The 9,912-nt window shown below is 35.9% G+C and overlaps 1 protein-coding gene across 1 annotated transcript; it reads left to right on the top strand.

Annotated features, from left to right (window-relative positions):
• Positions 1-8,023: 8,023 nt before the first annotated feature.
• On the top strand, positions 8,024-9,679 carry LOC107485345 (uncharacterized). The gene is made up of 5 exons (XM_052260582.1): positions 8,024-8,046; positions 8,269-8,332; positions 8,744-8,783; positions 8,880-8,989; positions 9,327-9,679. Exons 1-5 carry the CDS (start codon positions 8,024-8,026, stop codon positions 9,555-9,557), a joined length of 468 nt encoding a protein of 155 aa, XP_052116542.1. The 3' UTR covers positions 9,558-9,679.
• The last annotated feature ends 233 nt before the right edge of the window (positions 9,680-9,912 follow it).

The following is a 9,912-nucleotide window of genomic DNA, read 5'->3' as shown; positions in this document are numbered from 1 at the left end:
AAGATAATTGGTGCAGAAATCCACTTCTGGGGCCCACTTGGTGTGTGCTGGGGCTGAGACTAAAGCTTTCCACGTGTAGAGGCCTTTCTTGGCGTCAAACTTCAGGTTATGACGTGTTTTGGGCGTTCAACTCCGGATAATGACGTTTTTCTGGCGTTTAACTCCAGACAGCAGCATGAACTTGGCGTTTAACGCCAAGTTACGTCGTCTATCCTTGCGCAAAGCATGAACTATTATATATTGCTAGAAAGCCCTGGATGTCTACTTTCCAACGCCGTTGAGAGCGCGCCAATTGGACTCCTGTAGCTCCAGAAAATCCATTTCGAGTGCAGGGAGGTCAGGATCCAACAGCATCAGCAGTCCTTTTTCAGCCTAAGTCAGATTTTTGCTCAGCTCCCTCAATTTCAGCCAGAAAATACCTAAAATCACAGAAAAACACACAAACTCATAGTAAAGTCCAGAAATATGATTTTTGCCTAAAAACTAATATTATTTTACTAAAAACTAACCGAAACATGCTAAAATCTACCTGAAATTACCCCCAAAAAGCGTATAAAATATCCGCTCATCAAGGATCAATAAGAAAGAAGTCTCAAAGGATGCAATCAAGAAAGTGACCAAGGAGTTGATAAAGGCTTGAAACCTAAAGGGGAGGAACCTAAGTTGCTATGCATGAAACCCCATAAACCAGGAATTCTACTTCTATTTTATCTTCTTGTTCTTTCATTTCATTCTTCTTATGCTTCAGTACTTGCTTAGGGACAAGCAAGCTTTAAGTTTGGTGTTGTGATGCCAGGGCATCTAGGCCAGTTTCACTGACCTTTTTTTTACTGTTTTAGGGTAGTTTCATGCATTTTCTTAGTGAATAAGGCAAGTTTTGGTTGAAATAACACTTACACCTTGATTCAAGCAACTATTGTGAACTTTGCATGATTTCATGACAATTTTGCTAGAATTGCATGATAAATTGATGATGCATAATCTCATGACTTTGGCTAGAGCTTTGATTCACTTAATTGCTTGATTTCAGGGCAAAGGAAGCAATGAAGAACCATGTTAGTATTTACGTTAACCTAGTTAACATGAACACTAACGTGGAATGGTAAAAAGCTTGCAATGTTAATGACAAAAGTGATCACCAATAACGTTTTTCCCCAACGTTAGTGGTAAAAGTGAACACCACTAACGTTGAAAAACTTGGCAATGATCCACGTTAAGAGTCACGTTAACTTAGTTAACCTGAACTCTAACGTGGAAGAGGAAAACAAAAGCCAACGTTAGTGACACTCACTTTTGTCACTAACGTTGGACCAACTAGCATTGGCTACTCACTTTTGTCACTAATGTTGGACCAACTAGCATTGCCTACGTTAACTTATTAACGTGAAGGTTAACATGGAGTTGAGATCAAAGAGCCAATGTTAGTGACACTTACTTTTGTCACTAACGTTGGAAGATGGCATCACTACTACGTTAAGAGCCACGTTAACTTAGTTAACGTGAGTTCTAACGTAGAGAATTTGGGCATTTGGAGCGTTAGTGACAAAGGTGAGTGTCACTAACGCTCTCGAAGATGAGACACACCCACGTTAAGAGTCACGTTAGCTACACTAACGTGAACTCTAATGTAGGAACAAAAGGCACCAAGCAACGTTAATGGGAAAAATGATTCCCAATAACGTTCGCGAATGGGTATAAGCCAACATTATTGGGAAAAGTGAGTCCCAATAACGTTGGCCAAAAATTGAGAAGGCAACGTTAGTGGTCACGTTAAGACCACTAATGTTGGAGTTAACGTGGGTACATAAGGGTGGAACGTTAGTGGAAAAAGTGAATGCCACTAACGTTCTCGAGCCCAAAATGGAACTCAACGTTAATCTCACTAAGTACCCATGCCTAATTCATATTTCTCTGTAAGTTGGGCCCACTAAAGATGAGAACTACTTCAACTCAAGATCCAGAGCCCACATCCAAGATGTGGAGAACTCACTAGAAGATCAAGAGGAGTAGTATGCATAGGAGTAGTTTTCAACTATAGAGAAGTTCCATTTTGTCGTGCTTCATCTTCCAGCGGTTCATGAAACCGTTGTAAAATATTTCGTGGTGGTTCAAAACCACCGCTAAATACCGATTTTGTTGTAGTGGTTAAACACTGGACTTTGGTCATGCATAGGTAATTATCATTAATTATTTTACTCCCCTGTTTTATTTTATTTTATTTTTTACATGTCATTGTCATTTTTTATGTATGTTTAAATTATGTGCAAGTACACTTAAATATATTAACACAGGTTAATGTATAACATGGTCCCTAAAACACTACAAGAGGCGCGGGACTTAACAGCCCCAAATTGTCGGCCGTTCTCCCCAACCGCTCCAAATTGCCTTATTTGTTGCGATTTCTGCTGCGTTAATACTCCCCCGCACCAAATAAACTGAACCGGGGTGTTACCTGCGGTAAAATACCAGCCCTTTTTCCAGAGCGCTGCTGTTCGAGTGAGTTGCTGCAGTTCTTCATGCGTTTTGATAGTCTGCCTCCAATAAATCCAAAATGGTTGCCCTCTTTGTCCCAACCGCATCTAATAACAAGGTGGGAGAAGTGGGTTGTTTCATTAAAGAACCAGAACCAATACATTAAGGCGCCAATAACTTTCCCTCTTTTTGGCGTGAACCCTAGCAGAGCATAGCGCCAATCGCGGGTCTCCTTCCACCACCGTCGTGACGTCGTCGGCAGCCTTCCCCCTTGCCCTTGCCCTGTTGTGCGCCGATCGCCCCCTCTCCCCTCTCTCAGGTTCGTTCTTGTCCCCTCCCCCAATTTAATTTGAGTGGCTGTTCATAAATTAATTTCAACATCAATTTCATCCCTGTGCCATGTGAACTTTTGGTGTCAAAAGCCTGTGAGGAACGATCCTCTCCCTCGTATGTTCCAATTTTCTCTCCCAATTTAGTGAGCAGATTTGATTTTCTTTTCCCAATTTCTGAACCCCTGAGTTTTGATACATTTGTGCTTAGTGCAATTTCATATTGGAATCCAGTTTTGCACTTTCAATTTGGATTAAACTAATGTACTTCCTGTGGGACTGTATGGTTGACTAAATTAAGTAGAATCCACTTTTAGTAAGCAAGAATATCTGCCATTTTTGTGTTTCTGTGTTCCAAGTTTGCTCCTCTATTCAAAGTATGAACCTTTCGAAAATAGCTATGTTTATGATGTTTGTTGATAGAAAATTAAATGAAAGAGTAACTTTGTGAAGCAGATTTATCAAAGGAGCAAGAGTAAACACACGGTGATAGTAGGATCAATTTAGTGGCACCAAGTGCAAACAATGAAAAACTATAGTAAACAATTTGAACGGTAGCATTTTTGTTAGAAGACAATGAGAGAAGGTACCATTTGATATATCTAAGTAAATACAAATAGCTTTCAAGCAGACCTTTACACCTTCAGGAAAGCAAAAGGAGCATAACTCCTTCCGAGGTACTGTTAGCTTCTTTCCAAGAGGATATTTGAAAAGTATCTGCATTTTCATTAAAAGATATTATCAACAATGAACCCTATTGATCCATAGGAATAGGCTAAGTTGAAATGATAAAGAGGGAGGACATGTTTAAGTCTGTACTATCAAATTATTTACTTGTGACCTCACTTGAAACGTAGCAGCATATTATACGCTAAAAAATTCCATCCATCATCAAAGTGCAGACATACCTCTAATATCCCAATATCTTTCAAAACTCGTGAAATTAATAAAACTCCTAAGAGAACCAAACACCTGACACTAACCATGCCTATAAAACCCATCTTTTACAAAGCTATTGAAATTAACATTAAATATTTATCAATAGATAACTACAAACAACTTTTAAATTATCCTTTGTATTTCTGATATGCTGAGATAGGCCAGTTAATTTTTTTATTCTTTGTTTATCATCACTTTCTCTGTTTTTGGGGATATCTCATCTAGCCCTTAAACCAATTTGGATTTTTCTGAGAATTATGATGTTTATGTATTTTATTTAAAATGAAGAGATGATAAAGCATTTTGTGAATTTTTGGCTTTTCTTGTCTTCATGGTAGACCAAGTGAAAGTGACTTGTATATTACTGCAAAAGATTTTATCTTCTTTTCTATTATTAGAACAATTGATAACAAGTTAATGGAATTTGTATAACCCAAAAACTGTACCTCTGACTTAGTGATGTGCATTAAGCCGTTTTCTTAATTTATTGTATTTTATTTTCCTGTTTCAAAGGCCAATGATTAGTTTAGTATTAGCCAGACTCAAGTCTTTGCTAATGACTTACACCTATAAAACTTGTCAAAATTAGCTGTAACAATTATTTTTTGATCAGATGTTTAATATGTTTAGTATTAGCCATTGTTCTGCATCTGTCACAATCCAATTGCATCTTTATGGTTATTTTTGGCTGCACAAGAATAAATATATTTATAGTTACTTTCACATGTATGTGATCACATATGACACTTCCATCATATAATGTTATAGGAGAATATTAACCACATATATATATAGCTAGCTAGTTACTACAAAATTAGAAGCTTTATGTGCAAATTTAAAGTTTAAAGTGGTCCTGCACACTTTATTCAAGCTTTATGTGTTACCTGCAAATTTAAACTTGAAGGGTGATTGATTGTGAGTGTTCATGATGTTTGGTGCAGGAGAATTCAATCATGCTTACCAATATTATTTCCTGTTTTGTTATTGCTAAATCTCAACGTGTTAAATAAATTTTTTGTTCCAGTAAAACCGGTAATTTGTGGTTTTAGTCTCGTTGTAATTTTTTTTATTTTGATCCTAATATTTTTAAAGGTGAGTAACCAGTTTTACAGCTTTTTTCTCACTTTTGAAAATATTTGGAACGAAGAAATAAGAAAATCTAATAGAGACAAAACTATTAATCATTAATATTATTACATGGATAAAATTTTATTTGAAATAAGATTAAATCAACGTTTGCAACCATACGGTAGATGGGATCTTAGGGAGAAGGTGGGATGATGATATTAGATTTGTATATTTAAAACGAAGAGGAAAAGAGACATACAAACTGTCATGTTACATTACTCAAAGTAAAATCAGGTGGTTGATCAGAGTCTTGTGTTTAATATTATTATTAAGTGGAGTGAATTAGTGTGTTTGTCCATTTCTTCCCAGTCTTTTTATTGGGTTGTTGCCATTTTTAATTTGGTATCCAAATATGCTATGACTATATTTGCTATTTATTTTTAGCATACTTGCCTTTTTCTTTTTTTTTTTAACTGAGTATTGCTATACATAAAAAAATTATTTTTATGCTACTTTTATGATAATAGCCAATAGGTAATTAAGTTAAATAATAATAATAATAATAATGTATATATGCATGAGGGCTTTACCCGTTACAATAATTTGTATGATAGTATCTTTTGTTTTGTGGTAAAGTTAACCCTCTCTATATTTTTGGCTGGTTGATGTGCCCTTAGATTTTTAAGTCCATTGCGCAATTACTTCACTGCAATTGGCAGAATTTGCATTTTATCTTTGCAGGAGAAAGATTTATAAATTGAGAAGATAGATAAAGTGAAAAGTAAAAGCTTACACATTATTTAATTTGTAATTGGAGTCTTATTTTTTTTATTTTATCAACCTTGGTTTTTTTAGAAGAGCTTGATTCAGAAATAGTCTAGTAAGAAGAAGAAAAATCAAATTCTTGCTTGCTCAATCACCAAATTATTTTTCTGTTTTTTTTACGCTGTATCTATATTATTGTTTCCATGTTTAGTATTTTGCTTTTATTTGGTTGTACTTGTCTGTTCAATATCTACTTTCTCTGGTAAGGACCACTTCTATTACTTGGTGCTCTATGCTTATGTGGTGAGCTTCCCTGGCGACCTAATAGCCTTTTATATGTTGCTGAATAGCTTCTTCCACTCAATGGTTTTGGACATGTAATGATTGCAGGCCATCAATTCTCACGGACTTTATTATGTTCCTTTGTATGATACCTTAGGTATGTGTGATGGTGTTTTTGTGGAAAAACGAATTTCCAACACACATATCTAACCGGCAAGTATACCGGGTCGCATCAAGTAGTAATAACTCACTTAGAGTAAGGTCGATCCCACAGGGATTGATGGATCAAGCAACTTTAGTGGGTGATTAGTTTAGTCAAGCTAACATTGAAGTGAATTGTGTGAAGTTGATCAACAGAAAGTAAATTGCAGGAATGATAAAGTTGCAGAATCTAAATGGGCAGAAAACTTAAAGAGCAAGAAAGTAAAATAGCTGAAACTTAAATTACACGAAAAGTAAATTGCATTAAATGTAAAGGGGATTGGGTGCAAAAAATTTAATATTCAACAAGAAAATGTAAAGAGCAATCAAGCAGAGAAGTAAAAGATGAAATAAGTGCAGCAGATTTAAATAGAAATGGAAAATTGCTTGAAGAAGCAACACAGAATGTAACTCAGCTTGATTTTGAAATTTAAAGAGACAAGATCTCAGGGAATCAATGAGACTAGAAAACAAGTCTAGATCTCAATTCCTTCCTTGATCAAAGTAGAAAGAAGATTAAAGAAGAAAGAAAGATGGAAGCAGTAAATGAGAACGCAGATTCAACTTTCAATTCTTAGAAATTATGCAGAAGATGAACAAAGATGGATTTCAGATTAAAGATTGAAACAGAATTTCTCCAACCTCAATCCAAAGTTTCAAAATAGAAATGAAAACTAAAAGAGAGAGCTCTCAAATCCTAATACTCCCTAGTGGAGCTAGCCCCCCTAATCGAGCTAGCCCCCCTTTCTAATGGAGCCTCTTGATGCCTTTATATAGGCTTTACAAAATGAAAAAATGAAAATGAAATTAAAACAAATTACAAAAATGAAAATCCTAATTTAATTGATCCATGTGCCTTTGAGTGATGATGTGGGCTTTGCTTGCTTTGGATTTGAGGAGAAATGGGTTTGGTTGGTCTTGAGTCAATTTGGAGAGGAATTGAATTTAAATAGAATTTTGGTTGAATTTTGGCCCATGAGTGTTTGCTCCCAGGAGGCTGCCCTGCCCTTGTAGAGGGCAGAGCAGGACATGGTGCATGCGGCCTCATTGCGTGCGTGCTTGGTGCTGGCCGTGCCAAGTTGTGTGCGCGCCCAAGCTCCTTGCCTTTACTTCCTTGAAGGTCTTGTGTTCGAACCTTGGTGAAAGCACTTGAGGAGCAATTTTTCCTTGATTTTCCATGAAGAGAGCATGACATTGCCCTGCTCTCCAAGAGGGCAGAGCAGAAAAATGAGCGCTACTTTGCTTTGGGGTGAGGCTCCAGCTTCGAACCTTGGTGGAAGCACATTGGTTTATTTTCTCTTATTTTTGGCCCTTAAAGATGCCTTTCATTCATGCATCAATTTTACGCCGAATATGAATTGCTATATATCGTTGGAAAGCTCTGAATGTCAGCTTTCCAACGCAACTGGAAGCACATCAATCAGACGTCTGTAGCTCAAGTTATAGCCCTTTGAAGTAGGCATGGTCATGTTGTGAACGGCCAGATTTTAACTTAGCGAAAATTTGCTCCAACCTCACTTTGTTTCATCATGATTCTGCCCTGCCCTTGGCAAGAGCAGAGCAGTGTGTGCTGATTGCTTATTCTTCATTAATTTGGTCATGGGCCACGCTTTTAAAAGCATGGCCTAAGCCTCCAAAGTGTGCTCCAACTTCAAAGTGTGCTCCAAAGCTCTTTTTTCCTCTTTTTTTTGTGCTTCTTTGCTTCTTTTTCTTCTTATTTCCTACAAGATTTATAAAATTAAAAGATCAAGGAAATCTTCCAATTAAGCACAAAAGAATGCAATATTTAAGCACTAATCATCAATTTCTTGTATGAAAAAGCATAGAAAAATAGCTATATGATGACATGTCATCAATGTGCAGACACAGACCTTGTTGAGCATATTTCATGGTGACTCTTTTACTTAACTGCAAGCATAGTTTCATTTTCCAATATATTTTCACAAGACTTGTGATAAAACTGAAAAATGTGTGGCCTTGTGGGGCTCATGTAACTCTTACATTTAACAAATGAATTCACTAATCCATTTGCAATTTTTTTTGAATAATTTATCTTTGGTGAACAAGAATTATTCAAGGGCCAATTCACACTTGCATTGGGAATTCCCATGGTTATTTAGCAGTTTTTATATTATTTCCAAATAAAATTATCAAGAAATAAGTTAGTTCACGAATTTGTGTTTTTGAAATCTTAACCAATTTATGAATAAAGCTACATTGTGTTTGGAAATTTTGTAATTATTAAGCATGCACCGAAACCTGTCACACCAAATGTGGTAACTTATCTTTCAAAACAATGATGACATTTGAAATTTAACAGCATGCAGAAAAATTGAAACTCTGCATTAAAGAACATCCAATTGTACAGATATTGATAATCAATTACAAGTTGTTTAGGTTCTATATCAGGCTTAAGGTTCAAGGATGGATATATGTGCCATCCTAATACTTTCTCTAATTATAATGACCATTGTTTTTGACACACGGATATGACTTAGGTGCTGTGGCTGTAGAGTTTATTATATGCCATGCAGAGGTATCTGTATCATTTGTAGAAGAAAAGAAAATACCGGATGTTCGCCTATTAAAATACCTTCTTTTTTTATATTGGTTTACTATTTTTGAAAGATTAGCTACTGTGTACAATACATTGACTCTTATCTATCTTTTTCCTGAAAATGTTTTAGCTATTGAAGACATTTCCAAATACCACAAAATATCTCAAGAGTAAGAAGTTCCTTTGATTCTATCCATTCCTTCAGATATTTGTACAGAAAAATATATTCATGAAAAAGAAGCAATCACCTCTTTTTCTTTGTGCAGCGCCTGTGAGCTTTGGGAAGGTTACACCTGAACAAAAGCAAGAAGTTGAAAAGTTTGGGTTGGCAATATATTCGTGGGATGAACTTATAACTAAAAGAGCAGACAAGCAGGTCAGTTATTAGTTATCACCCTTGAATGCTAATATCCATATGTCGTTGTCAGTGTTGTAAACTCTGGATCATACTTTGACCTTTTTCCTTCCTTTGTTTTCCCTTTGTCATTAAACTATTAAGATAGTTGTCTGATCATTATTTTAGAGGAGCATACTAACAATTCTTTTGACTTTCTAACAATTTCCAAACAGTCCATGCTCATCTTTACCTTAACCTCTGCTAATTAGAATTTAGGTGAAAATAATTACAACCTCACAAGATGCACAAAATAATGAGTCAATCCTATGTCTTCCATACTCAAAATAAGTCTTCATTTCTTTAATTGAAAAGGAAGGCAGTGGAGAATGAAGTAGTAGCCGAGAAGACTAAAAGACAGGCGGTGGAGGATGAAGTAGCATCTGAGAAGACCAAAAGACAGGCAGTGGAGGATGAAGTAGCAGTTGGGAAGGTCAGGATGCAGGCAATGGAGAGTGCTTTGTTATGTCTACTTCAAGGGCAAGGTAGGAAGCTGCCATCAGACGTCGCCACATGGATGAGTGCGTTGGAGGGACAGAATAGAAAGTAGATCTTAGGATTGTGGAACCTTTTCTTCTTTCAGATATACACTTTTATTTTGTTGATTATGCAACTCTTAGTAAGGAGTACACTTTGTTGATATTCGGATAATTATATTAATTAAATTAATGGTTTTGCTATTGTCGTTTACCCTGCAATTTATTTTTCGGGATTTTAAATAATTTAACTTACTAATATTAAGAACGATTTAAAAAAAATGAAAAAAATGTACATTGAAATAAAAAACAGCGTGGATTGCCAGTGTACAAAATACTATTTTTGCGGCCATTTGACCGGAAAATAGTGGCGGTTGCGTATTAGCCGTTAGAAATTTGAAAAATCAGGTTAGGAGACTGCCGCCAGTT

Source organism: Arachis duranensis, chromosome 4 (genome assembly GCF_000817695.3).
Source record: "Arachis duranensis cultivar V14167 chromosome 4, aradu.V14167.gnm2.J7QH, whole genome shotgun sequence".
Taxonomy (NCBI): domain Eukaryota; kingdom Viridiplantae; phylum Streptophyta; class Magnoliopsida; order Fabales; family Fabaceae; genus Arachis; species Arachis duranensis.
The sequence above is the reverse complement of the archived record's forward strand: the minus strand, read 5'-3'. Positions and strand labels throughout refer to the sequence as shown.

What these genes read in the sequence shown, in the direction of transcription:
- LOC107485345 (XM_052260582.1), top strand. Translation starts at nt 8,024, where the DNA reads ATGTGTGGCCTTGTGGGGCTCAT. An exon ending in TGTGGCCTTGTGGGGCTCAT is followed by an intron (nt 8,047 to 8,268) that starts GTAACTCTTACA and finishes TTATGAATAAAG; the next exon opens with CTACATTGTGTTTGGAAATT. An exon ending in CTAAAAGAGCAGACAAGCAG is followed by an intron (nt 8,990 to 9,326) that starts GTCAGTTATTAG and finishes TTGAAAAGGAAG; the next exon opens with GCAGTGGAGAATGAAGTAGT.